Source organism: Marmota monax, unplaced genomic scaffold, assembly GCF_021218885.2.
Source record: "Marmota monax isolate L192 unplaced genomic scaffold, Marmota_monax_Labrador192_F-V1.1 WCK01_AAM20220418_F8-fsc00024, whole genome shotgun sequence".
In the NCBI taxonomy this organism is placed as follows: Eukaryota; Metazoa; Chordata; class Mammalia; order Rodentia; family Sciuridae; genus Marmota; species Marmota monax.
In genome coordinates, this window is record NW_026695224.1 from 35897027 (window position 1) to 35915694 (window position 18668).

The window sequence follows — 18668 nt, forward strand, 5'->3', positions numbered from 1 at the left end:
CGTGTGAGGGAAACCCTCACCACTCCTACCCACTGCTGGTGATCTCTGCTCCGCCTTCCGCTGTGCGCTTGCCTGTTCTGGGTGCTTTTCCAAGTGGACTCCTGGAGTGTTGGGTCCGAGGCTCCCACGGGGTATGGTGGCATCGGTCAGCAGCTCATCCTGTTTTGTGAACACCGTGTACTTGGAGCACCTGTTTGCACGAGTGGAATTGCTGGGTCTTCAGGGAGTGTGGTCAGCTGTTGGAAGGACCCTGGTTTTCACAGCAGCCGCCCTGTTTCCCACCCCAGCATCAGGACACTTCTTTTTTTTTTTTTTTTTAATATTTATTTTTTAGTTCTTGGCGGACACAACATCTTTGTTTGTATGTGGTGCTGAGGATCGAACCCGGGCCGCACGCATGCCAGGCGAGCGCGCTACCGCTTGAGCCACATCCCCAGCCCCAACATCAGGACACTTCTGCCAGTGCTTTCCTTCCCGGATGTGTGATGCATGTGGTCAGACCCATCATCTCTGAGTGTCCAGGTCAGTGGTGGCAGATGCAGTCACGATGTGCAGCCATTGCCAGGTCCACCTCTGTGATTCTGCATCTTGTGAAATGGGAACCCTCCCTGTTAAGCAGTCACTCCCCTGTCTCCCTCCCTGGCCCTGGTAGCCACCGCTCTACTTCTGATTTGGAAGACTCCGTTTCTTCTACGTGGAACCACCCGTGTCAGTCTTTCTGTGACTGGCTTCTCCTAGCATAAAGTGCTCCAGGTTCACCCAGAGTAGCATGTGTCAGAACTTATTTCCTGTATTTCCCTGTTAGCTGGGTGTGGTGGTGCTCACCTGTAATCCCAGCTACTTTGGAGGCTGAAACAGGAGGACCTTGAGTTCAAGGCCAGCCTGGGCAACACAGCAAGACCCATCTTAAAGAGAGAGAGAGAGAGAGAGAGAGAGAGAGAGAATTTGCTTTTTAAGGTGAAGTGATATTCTGTGACACAGCCAGGCCATGCTTGGCTCGCTCACTGACCAGAGAGTGGACTCTGGTCACTTTCACATTTAGCTATGGCGCTCAAATGCTGCTGGGAACATGGTCACAGATCTCTTCAAGACATTCTTCCTGAGGGTCGTAGTGGCAGATGCCTCCAGAACGAGTGTCCCCAGAGGCTGAGGCAAATCTGAGGCCAGCCTGGGCAACGTGGTGAGACCTGTCCCAAAATACATCAGAGGGCTGGGAGGGGATCGGATCCCGAGGTTCAGTCCCCAGAACTGCCAAAGCCAGTGGGACTCCTCTTTCCAATTCCCGTTGGTGTGTGGACTTCAGCTTTCCGAGGCCCCTCCACACCATCTTCTGCTGCCGCTGAGCCACTTCCTGTTCCCACCAGCTGTGCCCAAGGGCTGCAGGCCACCACAGCCTCCGGGCATCATTGTGCAGTCCTCGCAGGGAAGGCTGCTGGTGGGCAGGAGGCGCCTCCAGGTGGTTCTGGTCTGCGTTTCCGAATGTGGCGGCTGGCATCGTCCACCGTGCGTCTTGGCATCTTGTGATTCTTGGAGGAATGTCGACTCAGGATTCTTGCCCATTTCCAGATGGGATTGTCTGCTTGGTTACCGAGCTTTAGGGATTCTCTGTATGCTCTGGATATTAACCCCTTACCTCCCATTCTCAAGTTGCCTTTTGACTCTTGACAGGGTCTTTGTTTTGTGGTGCTGGATGGAGCCCAGGGCCTCCCACCTGCTACCAAGTGCTCCACCTAGCATGAGTACATTCTCAGCCCTTATTTGAGCCTTGCTAAATTGTTGAGGCTGGCCTTGAACTTGTGATCCTCTCGCCTGTCTCCTGAGTTGCTGGGATCTCAGCATGCACCACTGCACTTGGAACATTTGAGTTTTGTTTTGTTGGTGCTGGGCCTGGAGCCAGAGCCTTTGCATGCTAGGCGAGCCCTCTGACACCGGCTCTCAGCCAGGTGATTTCTGTATGTGGAGTGAGACAGGGGTCAACCTAGTCATGCTGCGTATGGACCGCCACTTCTCTGAAACACGTGGATACCTTCCACAAAGCCGGCTTCTGCGTGGTCTCCGGGTCTGTTCCCTGAGTGGGCACCCTCCTGGGGCCTCCCGTGCAGGGTTCTTCTTTTTGCCATAGCCAGGTGCGGAGTCTTGAAACTGAGGAGTGGGGGTCCCTCGGCTTGGTTACTCTTTTCCAAGACAGCTGGTTTATTTTGGGTACAGGGGATGGAAATATCTTCAGGCTATCTTTCAATTTATTTTTAAATTTAAAAAAAAAAAGTTTTTGTCGATGGACCTTTATTTCATTCATTTATGTACATGTGGTGCTGAGGATCGAACCCAGTGCCTCACACATGCCAGGGTGTACCATGCTTCTACTCCACTGGCTAACTTTATTCCTAATTATTTATTCTTTTATTTATTTCCTAAATAGCCTTTTCAGATTTTTAATTACTAATGTGTAGAAATGTAACCGATTTTTCCTTTATTTCAAAATATATTTTTTAGTCGCAGATGGACACTATACCTTTATTTTTTCATGTGGTGCTGAGGATGGAACCCAGTGCCTTCCCTGTGCTAGGCGAGCGCTCCACCACTGAGCCGCAACCCCAGACCCGGTTCTTCTTTTTTTTTTTTTTTTAAATATTTATTTTTTTTAGTTTTCGGCGGATACAACATCCTTGTGTGTACGTGGTGCTGAGGATGGAACCCGGGCCGCACGCATGCCAGGCGAGCGCGCTACCGCCTGAGCCACATCCCAGCCCCCCGGTTCTTCCTTTTTTTTTGATAGACATATTTTTATTTATTAAATCGTGATTCTGGGGATTGAAACCAGAGAGCTCTCTGGCTGAGCTGCACCCCTGCTGCACGTATCTGTAACTTGGATGAAGTCTAGCTTATTCTCTCATGGCTGGTGCCTTAGGTCCTCAAACCCAAGGCCGTCCAAGGGTCCTCCCAGCTGTCCTGAGGGGTTTTACAGCTGCGAGGCCTGGGTCTGCGTTAACTTTCTGCAGCACTCTGGACAGGGCAGCTGGCTGCCTGCCTGGCTGCTGGCCCAGAAGCCACTTGCTGATCTGCAGGTCCTTTCTGTGGGCTGTGCTGGTCTCTGCTGCAGTCAGGACCCTCTCCCTTTTGCCTGGACAGTTCAGCCATGATGTGTCCACACACAGGTCTCTCCCTGTTGGCTTCGTCTTGTCCATGAGCTTGGGTGCCCTGGCCGTCATCCCTTCACTGGTGCCCCCTTCTCCCTCCAGCACGGCCTCACCGTCCTGCACACCTGTTGGCACCCAGCAGCTGGGTGGCTCCCTTCCTCAGACTCCATCTCGGCTCACCTGCCTTGTCTGCCAATTCTTTCTTCTACCAAGTGAAATTCAGTGATTCCATTTTCCACCAATGAAATTTCCGTCTGCTGCTTTTAAACTCATCTCCATCTACTGGCTCTGTTTCTACTCGTCACTTTAATTCTTCAGACACGGTTTCCGCTGTGCTCTGGACATCCACTTGCAGAAGCCGGTGTTAGACATTTTACGTAGTACAGGAGGCAACTCCGCACGTTACTCCCCCCAGGCTTGGTGTTTGGGGGCTGCTGCAGCGTGCAGCCAGCTGGCTTGGTGCTCAGCTAGTGGCCCTGGCCCCGTATGTCCTCGGTCAGTGCTTCTTGGCGCTCTGGTAGGTCACTGCTATGCCTCAGCCTTGATCTTGCACGAGGCCTGACGCTCAGGTGAGGGGCTGGAATGTGCTCAGCTGCCCTGGGTATGCACAGGCCTGCATGTGTACATGGACTTCTCTAGCCCCAGGCGCACGGAGCTTCTGGCGTCCACACAGGCATCTGTCCCCAGGCAGCTGTGATGCTGAACAGTCACTGCTGTCTGCTTCTGTGGGAGGAAGGCTTCCCCCCTCCCCAGGAGTAGATTCCAAGCCAGTCTAGTCACACCAGGCCCCGTGGCTTTCCACGGAGCCATCAGGCACAACATCGAGTCACAAGAGTGGCCCTGGGCACAGGCAGCCCTTGGCTGCAGGCCGCTGGTTCCCAAGGTGTCACCAGTGAGAGAGGAGCAGGGCAGGCTGGAAAGTTCAGCTCCAGTCAGCCCACCGCGGCCAGCACACCCCGAGGCTTGGCCTCGGCTCTCCCACATGCTGACGGTGGTCTCAGCAGCCTGACCCACTGTGGGTGTGGAGAAGGGATTTTCACAAAGCCCTTGCTCTACTGCCCTGGAGGCCCTGTCTGACTTCCTGTCAGCAGACAGACCTGCTTGATCTTGGAGGCGTGGGTCTGACAGGGCACCACCGTACCAGGTTGTGTTGGACTGTCACTCACCACCCGTTCTGGGGGCACTCTGGGAGGTTAAGCGGCTCTGACTGCCACTGTAGTTTTGCACGCCACATGCTTTTCAGCATCTCTGGAGAAATCTCTTCCATCCCTTATTAAAACAAATAAACCAACTTCAAATAGCCACTGGTCAATGGCAGGTCAAGGATAGGATGGTGCCAGTGCCCGGGGGCCTCTGCTCAGGCTACCTTTCCCCATTTCAACCTCACGGAACTGGAGTCACACAACGCAGTACTTTGTGGAGACCAGCAGTTCTGTCCCCAGAGCACATTGGGCAGTGCCTGCAGGCCTTGCTGACTGTCCTGCCTGTGGGGAGGGCCCAGTGGCATAAGCAGCGAAGGCCAGGTGCAGCAGGGCCGGGGCTGAGCATGCCATGCAGGTGACCACCAGTAGCTCCAGGTGTCTGTGGCAACATGCTGCCCAGGGGCTTCCTCCTCTGGGCCCCTCCTCCCGTCCTCCCCGGGGGAGGAAGTGGGGTGGGAGGCAGCTGCATCTTGGAGCCTACACAGGGCAGTGCCTGGTCCCACCCGCAGGGGACCCTTTCTCCTGCCGAGTCACACATGGGACAGCCCTGCCTCAGGAACCATCTCCGGAAGAAGAAAACTCTTCTTGGCTTTTCCAACCCCTCACCTACTCCAGGCTGCCGATGAGCCAATGGCTCTTCTCGTTTCTTCCTGTCTGAGCCCAAGCCCCAACGCTGGCAGGGTGGCTGTCCCGAGAGAACCCTGTGCCACAGGATGCCCTGCAGCGCCAGCTGGCTGGCTGGCAGGTGAGGGATCCCGTGGCCTGAGGGGTGATGGCTCACCCAGCTCAGCTCACAGGACACAGGGACTCCTCCTTGCTCCCTTGGGGGGCCCTTTCTGTAGCTCCCCCTACCGAGGCAGGTAGCCTGCAAGGGCCCACAGGTCAGGGATGAATGGCCTGTTGGCCCCTCCCAACAGCAGGATCACCAGTTCTGCTCGGGGGAAAAACACGAGGTGGAGGGCCCACCCTCAGCAAGCCCACCTTCTGACCACTGTCGGCATCTCCCAGTGGGGCTCCAGCTGCCCGGTCATGGGAAAAACCCTGCGCAGGCTCAGGTGGCGGCGAGAGCCCGCTGTCTCCAGCTGATGGGACGATGGGACGGGGAGGCCTCTCCGCCGAGGCCACGGTCCTTTGATGGTGGGACGGGGAGGCGGGAGGAGCGGGAGCCCCGGGGGATGGGTTTCCAGGTGAAGCGACCTCCCTAGCAGAGGCCGGACCTCCTGAGGAACCACACAGGGGGAGAAGCATTTTAATTAATTTATTTATTTCTTTACACATAACTGAAAGTGATGTTACAGTACATAAGTTATTTACAACTGTGCAGTAATGTGTTGCAAAATAAATTATCTAGAAGGCAGCAAAAGTACATTGTGAATGTATATAAAACTGTACAGCGTTCGTTCGCGGATACTCTCTATAGGATTATTGGCTCTGTAGTGTTTCAAGTTACGTTCTCAGAAAGAGAAACAAAATGCCCAAGATTAAAGGAAAAAAATATACAAACCACGTGGATTTGACTCCATTAAAAACACTATTGGAGAGTCCTGGCTGAGTCCCTCTGTGGCCGGCAGGTGGCCCTCGCCTGGCACTAGCAACCTCAGTGTCCCAGCCTGTCCTGAGGACCGTGGCGGGGGGACACTCCTGCCCCCGACCAGAGGTCACTGTTGTGCGAGGTGGACGCCTCAGTCGTTTCCTTTAGTTGATCAGAAGGGAGCAGGGACTTCAAAAGCGCACTCTCCTGCTCCTCGGGTGCCTGCGGCTGGCTGGGAGGGACCCAGGTGCCCCTCTGGATGGGCCACGGTCTCCTCCTCCCGCTGGGGCCAACGAGGCACTGCAGCGTGGGGGCCCGTTCTCCCTGCCACCGCTGGTAAAGACTCTGGTCTCCTGGCCTCCGGGCTGGTCTGGCAGGCGAGGCGTGTGGCCAGGTGCAGTCTCTGGGCTCCTCCCACCTGGCCGGCATGGTGCCCTCCTGCACCGCGGGCACGTCAGCAGCACTGGTGACTACGGCCCTCGCCGGTGTCCTGCGACTTTCCCCTGGTGTCACGCTGGCAGCAGCACAAAGTCATCGTTGACATCGACCATGGGCACGTAGAAAGAGGGCACCTCGTTCACACACAGCGACTTGTGCCCTGCGGGGTCCAGCTCCTGTGCCTTCAGCTGCCACTCCATCCTCTGCACGGCATTGAGGGCTGCGGCCTCGTGCTGCTGCCGCATCAGGAGGCAGGTCTGCAGGACACACACGGGTGAGGGTCCCAGATGCCACCCGCGGCCCCGGCTGCCTCTGTAGGGCAAGACGCACAGCAGGCTGCGGCCCGGACCTGACTGCCCATGGCCCACTGCCCTGGCAAGACACAGACCTTTCTGTAACTAGCCACGGTGCTGCTCATCGGGAAGACGGCCCCTCAGGATGGTCTGTGCCCCGACTGCCCTGCGTCCACCACCCCGCCCCACGGCTGTGCTGCACTGGGGGTCTGCTAGGGCTTGAGAGCCACCACAGCAGCCCCTGAGGACTGGACAAGGCTGTGGCTGCAACATTCTTTATTTAAATAAAATATTTTTTTAGTTGTTGATGGACCTTTATTTTATTTATTTGTGTGAAGTGCTGAGAATCAAACCCAGAGCCTCATGCATGCGAGGCAAGCGCTCTGCCACTGAGCCACAGCCCAGCCCAGCCCATCCCCCCATTTCATCTTTCTAGTGCCCAAAGTTCCTCCTCTGCCTTCACAGCCCAAACTGAGCTACTGCCCAAGTGCACGTGCGGGCGGGGACCTGCAGGGCCACCCTGACGCCTTTTGGGTTGTCAGTTGCTGGACTTAAGGTGGACCACACCAGCTGACGCTCCCAGAACCTGCAGGGAGACGGCAGCAGCCCAGCCCCTTGCATTCTTCTAAAGGTCATGTCGTTTTTGGTTGTGAAACTAATGACTACACTGAACATCTTCTCACCAAGTTTGGCCATTTTATCTCCCTTTTCTTGGGCTACCTCCTTTAGATTCTTTTTTCCCAATCTACTTTTCTTGCAAAAGTTTGCATTAATAAAAAGTGGTGTAGAAATGCACAAAGCCTAATTCTCTTTCAGGTAGGGTCTCCCTGGGGTCTTCTCTCAGCTGAGGCACTGGCAACTGAGAGGACACAGGTAGAGAGGGTGCAGCAGCCCCCCACCCCACCCCCAGGCTGTGTAAACCGCAGTGGCCTGTTGTGACTGTGCCTCCCACTGAGCCAGGTGATGGCTGGGACCCAGGGCAGCTGAAACTGCAAAACTGGCAAGTCACATGGCTGCTAGTAGTGGTGTGCTGGTGGGGGGCGGGCAGGGCTGGCAAGGCATGCACAGTGTCCAGCCACCGGCCTGCGGCACCCACCTTCATTCGGTCGTACTTGTCATCCACGTCCTGTAGCCAGGAGATGAACTGGCGGGCATTGAAGCGATCTCGAACGGACTTGTTCTCGTCGCCCTGTCAATCAAACGAGGTGTGTCTGGAGGAAGAGGGCTGGGGAGGTGACCAGCAGAGGTGTGGTCACCTCAGGAGGTGACCCTGGTCCAGGGCCAAGGGGATGACCCCCCCCCCGCCCCCATCTTCCCTGGAGAGGCTGTTCCTGGGCATCAGCAGCCCCCAGCAGCCCCCAGCAGCCACTCGGGACCTGCCCTGGCACAGCAGTGCTGACAGGGGCTGTGCCTCGGTGGGGCTTTCCAGTGGGGTGCTTCGTGTCCTGGGTGGGATGGAGTAAGGTCCCTCGACCCTAGTCTCCATTCCAGAGGCTCAAACAGATGGCACAGGGATCACACGAAGCTGCTGGTGGTGCCCGGGCAACCTCCCCACTTTCCAGAAACACACCTCCCTTCTCTGAGGTGGGAGCTGCAGGCCCTGGGCAGCTTGGTTCTGCCCTCCCCACTGGCTTCCATGTCCTGTGGTCCTGACCGCTTCCTCCTCACACATAGCCCCACTTTCACCCCAACAAATGGGTCTGTACTTGTGGACCAGGCACAGGCACCCTTGGGAAGGAGGTGCCCAGCCTCCCCTGCATACCCTGGAAAGAACATGCCAAAGGCTCTGAGAACAGAAGGTCGGTGGCCTCTGTGCACCTCGTGCCCAGACTGTCAGCAAGGTACTGCAGAAGAGGCCTCAGCCTGACCATCAGGAGACTGTCTTTTAGGCTGGGGCTGTGGTTCAGTGGTGGAGCGCTTGCCTAGCATGTGTGAGACACTGGGTTCTATTCTCAGCACCACATAAAAATAAACACATAAAGGTAGTATGTTTATCCATACTAATAAAAAAAAAAAAAGAGAGAGAGAGAGAGAGACCGTTTTTTCCTTTGGACCTTCAAGAGACCCAGGAAATTACTTAGTGGTTTTTTCTTTTTGACGCAAAGAGCAAAACTTCCAAATATTCACAAAACACTCCTGCTCTGCTTTAAAGAAAACCTGTGTGTAACATATAAATGGGAAAGCATCTACGTCCTTGGGGTAGGGGAGCTTTAACACACTAGGAACGTTTTAACTGGAGCCCACCCAGGCTCCGGGGCTCGTGGGACCCAGGGCATCCGTCCAGAGGTCCCAGCATAAAGCCATGGACACGGAAAGGTCAAGACACTGGAAACGCTCCCCAAGGCTGGGAGTCCCCAGGTGAGCTCCGGAGTATTGCCACGCAGTCAGTGACAGGCCACGGGCTCGAGGCTAGCACTCGAAGTGGTTGTGGGAGGCAAGGCAGTCCTGGGTCATGCAGCTCCAGCCTGCCCCAGGCCCCCAGCCAAGCACTGCTCACAGCAGGGGAAGGGCGGGCTGGCTGGCACAGCCTGGGCTGCACAGGTCCAGCTGGGAAACCCCGACCCGCTGGGGCCTTCAACGGGGAGGGCAGCGGCTCACCCTGGCTTCGCAAGTGTCCCAGGGGAAGTTTAGGACTCAGAGCTGCACACTGGCTGAGGCCCTGTCCAGCAGTCTGGGGGACACCTGGGTCCCAGTGTGCCAAGTACGGGAAGCTGGGGCAGTCCTGCTCCAAGCGTAGCGCTTGGATCCGTGCTTGCCATGCTGCCTGGCGTGTGAGGCCTGCCGGCTCTTCTAGGAAGGAGAGGTCCTGGGCCCCTGGCCCCGCTGGGTCACCCACCTGGCTCTCCAGAGGCATGTTGTAGACCTCAGAGTCCAGCAGCATCGTGCAGGCACTGAAAGGCACTGCCTGGTTGGCGATGGTCCTGGCCGCCCGGCAATGCACCCGCAGGATCTCCTGCTCACACGACACGATCAGCTTCTCCTGCGAGGGGGAGGAGGGGTGAGCGCAGGCCCCCAGCAGTGGCCCCCGTGCCTGGACCTCCTCTTACCCGCTCGATGCTGTGCTGTAGACGCAGCTTTCCCCGCACCGTCTCCTGCTGCTTGAACAGCTCCTTCAGGGGCTCCGCCAGGGAAGGGGGGGGTGCAATCTGCATGCACAAGGGGAATGGGTCAGTGGGGTCGGAGCCCTGCCCAGAGCACCCACCCACCCAGGCACCTCCTGAGAAGCACCTCTGACCCTGCACAGCAAGGAGACGGTGAGGGAGAAGGCAGGGCACACAGCACCTGCTGGCAAGGGGGAGGAGAGAGAGGTGTGCGTACCCTATGTGCCAAAGCAGCACAGCAGGAGTAGGGAGCCCCGTGGGGTCCAGTGAGGGCCTACGCACCCAAAATGGAACCTGGACGCCAGTGCCTGAGGCTGCCTGGCTGCTGAGAAGGGAAGAGAGCCCACCCCAGTCCCCATGGGGGAGGCTCTGAGGCTGACCATGGTGGCCAGACACCAGCAGGCAAAGCGTGTACACCACAGGTGACGAGGAACAGGCCTCCGCTCTTAGGAATTGGAGGTCAGGCTCCCAGAGCTGGCACACAAAAAACCCGCAGTGTGCATAGGACCTGGGCAGATGTGTGGTGCCTGCTCCGACCATGGAAGGAACTGGCAGAGAAGGCAAGGCTGGGGCGGGCCGGAGGGCATCTGCAATAGACAGTGGCAGCCGCAGGCCCTGGGCAGTCTGGTGATATGTGATGATGCTGAGATCAACCACAGGCCCACGGAGGCTCCTGCGGACAGCAGAACATCGAGCAGCAAGACCCTGAGGCATGGACAGGGTCCCCGGCTACAGGAAACACAGCAGAGACACTGCTGCAGGGCGTTGTCAGGGGCAAGATTGTGAGAAAAAAAGGATCCACATCCAGCCCTGAAGTCTTCCCCGAGACTGGAACAAACGAGAAGAAGACAGCGTTTCTGGCAGAGAAGCCAGGCCCAGGCACCCGACCTAACGGCTTCAGATTAGTCCCAATGACCAGAAGAAGCCAGACACCAGAAACCCTCCAGCTGTGCCCACCAGGCCGTGACTATGGGGATCCAGCCCCTGACACGGGTCTCGGTCCCATCACGGGACACTTGATGATCAGCACTGCCCAAGAGGGTCTTGTGCCCACCACAGAACCAGATATCCCACAGACAGCACCAGGATGGCTCTACAAGCATTCTGAGGCTCTGAGTTGTGGGCTTCTCTGTGAATCTAAAATCATTTCAAAACAGAAGATGCAGCTAGGTCTCTGCAGCCTTCAAACCTCGCCCATCTCGTCCCCTGATGGGCCCAGATGGGTTGAGGGACTTGGATGTGCCAGGATACCCGACACAGCGGCAGGCGTGTGCCCGCGTCACCCAAGGGTCTGCAGGATGAGGTGGAGACAGGGAGGAGCCCACACTGAAGGCTGGGCTGTGGGAAGGGCTAGCACAACCTTTGGTCCTTTACTTTCCCTCCAATTTCTCACAGCAGCCCCGTCACTGTTTGGGGACATAAATGCAGCCACAGAAAGTAGGAAGAGGTCTTACTGAACAGACACTTCAGACCTGACTTTTCTGAATGCAGGGGCCCACACCATCATCTGTGCAGTCCTCCTGCAGGGCTCAGGGCTCAGCGCTCCTGGATGCCCCTTGGGGGAACACATGGCTCCAGCATGGCCTGGCCCTGCTGCTGCTGAGCTCAGCCCCTTCCAGGAAAACCCAGCAGAAGCCCACGTCCAACACCCACCCTCGCTCAGAGGGGACACCAGGCAGCTGTGCTTCCTGTCCAGCAGCAGCCTGTGAGGGAGCAAGGCCCTGCAGCACCGTCTTCCTCATTCCACCTGCAGGTCAGAAGGCCTCTGCTCCGCAACCAGGACGGAGTCCAGCCAGGCCCAGAGAGGAAACAACAGAAGCCCTGGCTTTTCCTCCACGGGTAGGTGGCCACACAGAAAGTCAGCTATGCAGTGAGGGGAGAGGCCCCAGGGGCCTGGGGGCTCATCACGGCCAGAGATGGAGAAGAGCTTCCTTTGCCTCTGCAGTTGAGAAGACCCCAGAGGACAAGTGGGAAGCAGCCTGTCTAGGAAGGCCCAGGCCCTGGTAGGGCCTGACATGCTGTGGGGAGCCTGCTGGAGGCGCGCAGGGGAGACGGGCAGAGCAGGTGGGACCCGCTGAGGTGCTCGAGGCTCCAGAGAGACACAGCGACGGGACGGGAGGGATGCAGGTGAGACTCTGCGGAGGCTTTCCATGTGAAGGGCAGTCCCAGCAGCGAGCCACAAAGATGGGCTGTGCAGGGGTGCCCACCAGGGCCCCGCCGCTCAGAGAAAGCAGCTGCAGAAACGCTGGGGCTGGGGGCCAGTGGCCATCCATCCATGGAGACACAGACCCTGGCAGCTCTCCTGATCCCGGAGGCCGTGAGGTGGCCCCAGAGACCTACGCCAGGGTGTGCGCGTGCAGGCAGGCAGGGTGTACTCACCACAGGGATGTGCAGCTTGCTGAGCGGCTTGCCGTCCAGGAGGTAGGACCCGGTGTAGGTGACGTACTCGGCGTAGCACTGGGGTGCCTGGGGCGTGATGTAGCAGAGGATCTTGCGCTTCTCCTCAATCTTCTTTCGGATCTGGAGGTACTCGAAGTAGGGGTTGGACCTGTCACTGTGGTAGGGCTCAATGTCATCCAGCTTGATGGCGTCCACAATGGCGGCCAGCGTCTGCTGGATGACCTCCCGCGTCTGCTGCGTGCTTGTGTTCAGCTGCTGCTGCAGCTGCTGGCTGGAGCGCTGGAAGCGGCGCTTGCGGGGGTGCTGGGCCTGGGCATCCTCCTCCTCAGAGGCACGGCCTTTGGCCCTGGCAGCTGGGGTGGGCGTGGGGGCGGGCTCCTTATCCGTAGGAGGCGTGCTCTGCTTGCTCTGGCTGGCCAGCATCTGAGCGCGGTTCCTGGTCATGCGCTGAGGGACCTCCTCCACCTTGGGGGCTTTCGGGGGCTCGGCCGTGGGCTTGGGCTCTGGATCCGTAGCTTCTGGCTGGAGGCTGCCTGGGGGCCCCTCCACGGGGATGGCAGCAGGGGTGACCTCAGCACTGTCAGGCGTCTGTGCCGTGCCATCAGTAGCAGGGCCGTCGGGTGCATGACGGGGAGTGGTGGAGGGGTCCTCAGTCTTGGTCTCCTCAGCTCCGCCCCCCAGGGGACACTGTTCGGGAGGGCCAGGGGCCAGTGCCGAGCCAGAGTCCAAGTCCTCGGGGGTCCTCTCACCTGCCACAGTCTCTGCCTCCACCGCGGCTTCGAGAACCACGTCCAGCTTTGGCTCCTCTGAGGGCTCAGACTCGGCGGGAAGTGGGGGAGAGGCCTGGTCAGGAGGCAGTATGGGCTGCCCCTCAGCCCCAGGGGCGCTCTCCTCTGGTGGGACGGGACTCCCTTCCACGGGCTCAGTCTCGACATCTGAGGCGTCTTTGGGCTGGAGGGGGAGATCGGGCAGCGAGAAGGGCCCCAGGTCCAGGTCATCCTCGGGGCTGGTGAAGGCGTCATGCCAGGGCACTGGCTCGCCCTGGCTGAGGGCAGACAGGCTGTGGCCACCGTCCAGGAAGCTGCTTTCCAGGGTCCCCAGAGCCTCCACTTGGGTCACCGTGGTGACACATGTGGGCTCAGGGGCCACGTCAAGAGGTGCCTCAGGGAGTGACTTGCAGCCGCTGAAGAAAGACTCCAGTCTGGCAGGCGTGGCATACGCAGTGGCCCCTTCTGTGGTGGAGACGGCCACGGAGATGGCTGCCGCCCCATCGTCTTTGACCTCCTCCAGGCCCGGTTCGGTGGCTGGCAAGGGGTAGGAGCTGGGGGACACGGGGAACGGGGGCTCTGAGGTGCTGAAGGGTCCTGGAGCAGTGGGCTGCAGGCTCTCCGCAGGACAGAAGTGCTTGGGGGACTCTGGGAACCTCTGTGGAGATTTCAGCAGAAGGTCGGAGCCCACGGGCCAGCTGACGGGGCTTTCAGAGGCACTGGCCATCAAGGCGGAGGGAAGGGCCTGCTCCGCGGCAGGATGGGCCCACTCGACTGGCTCCTCGGTGATGACAGCGTTGAAGGGGCCCTCGTCCAAGGGCTCCAGGTAGCTGGGCTCCGGAGGGATGATGGCTGCTGTGGCCTGCTGGTCCTCTGTGGCATCCAGAGGAAGGCCCAGGTCCGGGGGCAGGGCCCCCTCGATGGCTGGGGCCAAGAGGTCGCCCCTAGTGGCAGGGGAGGGCTTGGCTGCTAGGCCAGGGAACACGGCCTCTGGGGAAGGTGCGCTGCTGACCGTGGCAGCTTTGGGTGAGGGGAGGCCATAGTCAGGGGAGTAGTAGCCAGGGGACAGGCAGGCAAACTTCTCTGCTGGAACAGGTGGCAGGGCAGCCTTGTCCTCCATCAAGTGCTGGCCGGGAGAGTCGAAGCTGGAGGCGGCAGGAACACTCTGCTGTCTGAACAGCTTGTCCCCCACAGTGAACTCCTCCTCAGGGGTTCTCCTGATGTCCACGGAGATGGAGCGGTACAGGTTTGTGGGGACGGGCCTCGTGGGCGTCTGGCCCGGGTGATCTGAAGTCCCGCCCGAGGCCACAGAAAACCTGTCGTAGAGCGGGGGGGAGCAGGCGCTGGTGGTGGGCAGCGGGTGCTGGGTGTCGGTACAGTCGAACACCAGGTCGGGGTAGTCGTCGGCACTGCAGGACGGGGTCCTGGGCGTGTGCAGCTCCTCGTAGCTGGGACCCGACACCAGCGAGGTTGGAGTGGGCACCCCGGCGGGCCGGCTCTGCTCGGGCCGGGGCGAGGCGGGCAGGGCCTCCTTCAGGGGCGGCCCTGCTGACCAGTCTTTGGCCTCGGCACCCAGTCCCGGAGGGGGCTTGCTTTCAGGAACAGGTGGCGTCGCAGCTGACTCCTTGGCCTTCTTCTCTTTGAAGGGCGGGTCCAGCCCCAGGGGCTTCTTGGGGGCGGCATCCAGGCCCTTCTTGCGCGCGTCGTCCGCGGGCTTTGCCTTCTCCCGGAGCCTGGGGTCCCCAGACCTGTGCCGCAGCTTCTCCATCTGCCGCATGCGCTCCTTGTGCCGCTTGTGCCGCTCCTCAATCTCCAGGTCCTTTTGCGACAGCATCCGCTCAAAGCTGGTCATCATCAGGTCGCCGTCCCCCAGCAGCTTCTCCCGGGGCCTGGCGTCCTTCTTGCCTGGGTCTCTGGGTGGCGGCAGCTTGTCCATGCCGTTGCTGATCTTGGTGGGGTCTCCCCTCTCCTTCTCTGCACCCTCTCGGGGCTTTTCCTTGGCCTTGGCCTCACCCAGCTTCAGGGCCTCCTCCCTGCCCTTCTCCTTGTCCCGGACGGTGGGCCGCGGCTCCTCCTTGTGGTGCCTGTCCCTGTGCTTGTCCTTCTCCTCCCGCCACCGCTCCCTGCGCTTCTCCCTCCTCCTCTTCTCCTTCAGGGAGCCGAGGGCACTGGACCCGAACGGCTTCAGCTCCTTCTCCACCTTCTTGGGAGGCTCCCTCTCGGGCTCGCTCCTCTCTCTCTTCTCAGAAAACCCGTCGGTGGCCTTGTCCAGCTCCTCCTCGCCGTCCACCTTCGCGGCGTAGGCGATGCCGTAGGCCTCGGCGTCCAGGAAGTCCTTCTCGTACTGGCCGGGCTCCCTCCTGCCCCCGTCCTTGTAGTCCTCGGCCTTCTCCTTCCTCTCGGCCTTCTCCTTCTTGGCCCGCTCGCGGTCGTGGCTCTTCTTGGAGGAGGAGGAGGAGTGCCGGTGCCGCTCCTTCTCCCTCAGCCTCTCCGCGAGGCCGGGGCCCTCCCGGGCCTTGTCCTCCAGCGGCTCTGAGAAGGACACCTCTAGGAGGGCGCTCAGGCCGGGCTCGGGGCCGCGGTCGGCAAAGCTGTCAGAGGAGCCCTCGCTGGCCTTGTCGTGCGCCTCCTCCCTGCCCTCCTGCAGCGCCTCCTCCTCCAGCCGCTCCAGCAGGCTGCGCTCCGCCTCCGCGCCCCGCGAGGCCCTCCGCTCCCGGTCCGGCTTCTCCTTGTGCTTGCCCTTGGCCCTGTCCTCCCCGGGGTGCTTCCTCTCCACCTTCTCGGGTGGCCTCTGCCTGCTGCGCCTCTCCTGGGGGGCGTCGGCCAGGACCCGGTCCTTGCGGTCCTTGTCCCTCTTCTCTCTGTGCTTCTCCAAGGCCTTCTCCTTCTTGTCTCTGCCGGCTTCGGGGGCACCCCTGTCCTTCCTCTTCTCTTTGGGCTCCTTGTCCCGGGGCTTCTCGTGCGGCCTGTCGGAGGGGCACTTCCTGTGCCTGTCTGCCACGGGCGGCTCCCTCCCGTCCTCCCTCTCCTGGAGGGCATCCGCCCTGGGGGCCTCGCAGGCCTCCCCTGGCCGCAGCCCGCTGGCCAGGTACTCCTCCTTCTCCTCCTCGCTCTCATCCGTGAAGATGTCTGCGATGTACCAGCTCTTCTCCTTCCCCTTCTTCTCCTCCCTCTTTTCAGAGGCGTCCTCGGAGGCGGCTGCGGGGAAGTGCGCCTTGTCCTTCCTCTCCCGGGCCTGCTCGAGGCCGGCCCTCCTGTCTCGGTCTCTGCCGTGTGTGTCCTTGTCTTTGTGCTTCTCCTTGCCGTCTTTCCTCTCCTTGAGGCATCTGTCAGAGTCTCTGTCCTTCGGACACTTCTCGCCTCGGTCCCTGTCGCTGGACTTGTCCTTGTGCCTCTCGGAGCGAGCCTTCTCCTTCTTCTCCTTCTCCCGAGCTGCGTGGTGCCGCTCCCAGGACTCCAGGCTCTTGGCGAGGTCGCAGTCGGCCTTGTCCTTGAAGGCGCCCTCGCAGCCGCACTCCTTCAGCTCCTCCCTGTGCGGCTCCTCTGGCCGCAGGCGGACCTCCTTCCGCTCCCTGGAGCCCTCCAGGGCGTCTCTCCGGTCCCGTGGGTCCCGTGCGCCTTCCAAGGACTCCCTCCTCTTCTTGTCCTTGTCGGGGAGGTAGCTGGGAAGGCTCCGGTGCTTCTCCACCTGGTCCCTCCTCTTCTCCGAGCTCTTGTCCAAGTAGTCCCGGTCCTTCTTTCGGAAGAAAGAGTCTCTGAGATCTCGTTTTTCCCGGCCCTTGTTGTCCCGCTTCTTCTCCTTACTGTCCTCTTTCACCGTTTCCAAGATAAGTTTGGCCACAGAGTCACTCTTGATGTCCCTGTAATCTGTCACTGGGGAGTCCCAGCTGTCCTCCCCTTTGAAGTCAAAGGAGGAGTCGGAGAGGTCTGAAAGCCACCTGTCCTGCTGGTCGTCGGACAGGCTGAGCTTGGTGTCCTCGCTCTCCAGGAAGTGGCCCCGGTGGCAGCAGTCGTCGAAGGCTGCGTCCTCCCTGTAGGCCCTCTCCCTCCGGAGCCTCTCCTTGTCCTCCTTCAAGGCCTTCTCCTTGGCCTCGCCCTTCTTCTCCGGCTTGGGGGGCCGGTCCCGGGCCTTCTTCTTCCTCTCCTCCTTGTACGGCCGCAGCCTCTCTTCCTTGGGGGACCTCTCCTTGCCCAGCCTCTCCCGCTCAGCCCTGCCAGCCCGGTCCTTTTCCTCCCGGAAGGCCCTGCCGCCGTCCCTGCCCACGTCCTTGATCCTCTTTAGTGGCTTCTCGTCTCTGAAGAGCCACTCCTGCTCCTCGGGCTTCGTCCTGCCCAGCCTCTCCTCCCTCTTGAGGTGGTCTCGGTCATGCTTTAACAGCCGCAGCCTGCCCTCCGTGGAGACGTCGCTGTCCAGGAGGGCGGCCTTGTCGGCCTTGGGCCTGGGGTCCTCGTACTCATAGGTGAAGCTCTTCAGCTTCAGCTCCTGCCCGGGGCACGGCCCCTTCTCCTTGTTTTTGTGTCTGTGTTTCGTCTTGTGCTTCTTGACGACTTTTCCCTCCTTGTCTAGCTTGGGCACGGCGCCGTCCACGCTGGGGTGGAAGCCGCCCCTCTTCTCGGGAGCCATGCTCTGTAGGCTGCCCCTCTTGCGGTGCTCCTGCTTCCTCCTCGCGGGCTTTAGGGACTCCACGCTGGAGCCCTCGGAGGAGCAGTCCGACTCGCTTGTCAGGCCGGTGCCTGATGAGTCCGACAGCGAGCTGACCTGCGACCAGGCAGGGGAGGACACGGCCTTCCAGCTGTCCGCGCGCCAGTGCTTGCTGTGCTGGTCGGCGTGGCTGGTGCCATGGGATGAGGTGGAGGAGGCCGACAGGGAGCTGAAGAGCGACGGGTCCTTCAGCACCAGTGGGGAGCCCCTGCGGCAGCCCGTGCTCCCCACCGAGTCCCCGTCCTCCTCGCTCTCGGAGGATGCACGCTCGGACCCGGAGGAGCACAGCTTGTCGCTCCTCTTCCCAGGACGCACCTCCTTGCCCCGGGCCTCCTTCTTCCGCTTCTTCTTCACTTTGCTCTTCTCCTTCTGCTGCCTGGGCGCAGGGGGCTCGCGGGCCTTCGAGCCAGGCAGGACTGTGTGCGCCGAGAGCCTCAGCTTCTCCCCCGCGCCCACAGCCAGGCCGGCCTCCTCCTCGTCTGAGGTGTCGGACAGGATACGATGGGCGGCTTTCTTTGGCGCGGTGGTGCTGTTCTTGGCATAGCTCTTGACCTCCATCTTGGGGATCGACACGAAGCTGCTGGCCTTGGGTTCTTTCCTATAGTCTTTCTTCAGCAGATGCTTGTCGTCCACGGGAGGGACCCTGTCCTGCTCATCGTCCTCATCAAACTCATACTCGTCCTTGACAGGCGTCACAGTCTTCTGAGGCTCCGGGTTCTTGGCCTTGAGCTTCAGGCCCTTCTCAAACTCGGAGTCTGTGTTGTTGCCATCAACTGAGCTGGAAGGTGCAAAGGATGGGGCGTCCTCCTCCTCGGAGCTCTCTGTGGGGACAGGAAGGGAGAGGTCAGGCAGGCTCAGAGCCACTCTCCCAGATCAGGGTGGGGCAGCTCTGCCGCTGCAGCAAGGAAGGGCCTCCCCGGATGCGTGGTCACCCAGGAGGGCAGGGCTGGCCAGCCCCTGCTTCTGGAGAAGCACGTCATTTGATCTATCCCATCTGAGGCCAGCCACAGCAGAGGGAACCGAGAAGTCTGCTCAGAGGTGGGGCTGGCCTCCCGGCAGAGACCGCGGCTTCTCGACAGCCAGGCCCCAGGTGTGGC

The 18668-nt window shown here is 60.1% G+C and overlaps 1 protein-coding gene across 9 annotated transcripts in view; it reads right to left on the reverse strand.

Annotated features, from left to right (window-relative positions):
* Positions 1-5580: 5580 nt before the first annotated feature.
* Ankrd11 (ankyrin repeat domain containing 11) overlaps positions 5581-18668 on the reverse strand; it is a 154001-nt gene continuing 140913 nt past the window's right edge. For 8 of the 9 annotated variants that reach the window (XM_058575864.1, XM_046434669.2, XM_058575862.1 and 5 more), the window contains 5 exons: positions 12082-18392; positions 9649-9747; positions 9438-9581; positions 7698-7790; positions 5581-6565 (listed from right to left, as the gene is read on the reverse strand). In XM_058575864.1, coding sequence (XP_058431847.1) covers positions 6380-6565; positions 7698-7790; positions 9438-9581; positions 9649-9747; positions 12082-18392 — 6833 coding nt within the window. In that variant the 3' untranslated portion in view covers positions 5581-6379. Of the gene's footprint in view, positions 6566-7697; positions 7827-9437; positions 9582-9648; positions 9748-12081; positions 18393-18668 lie in introns of those variants that run through there. The other variant, XM_058575866.1, reaches the window with a different exon arrangement.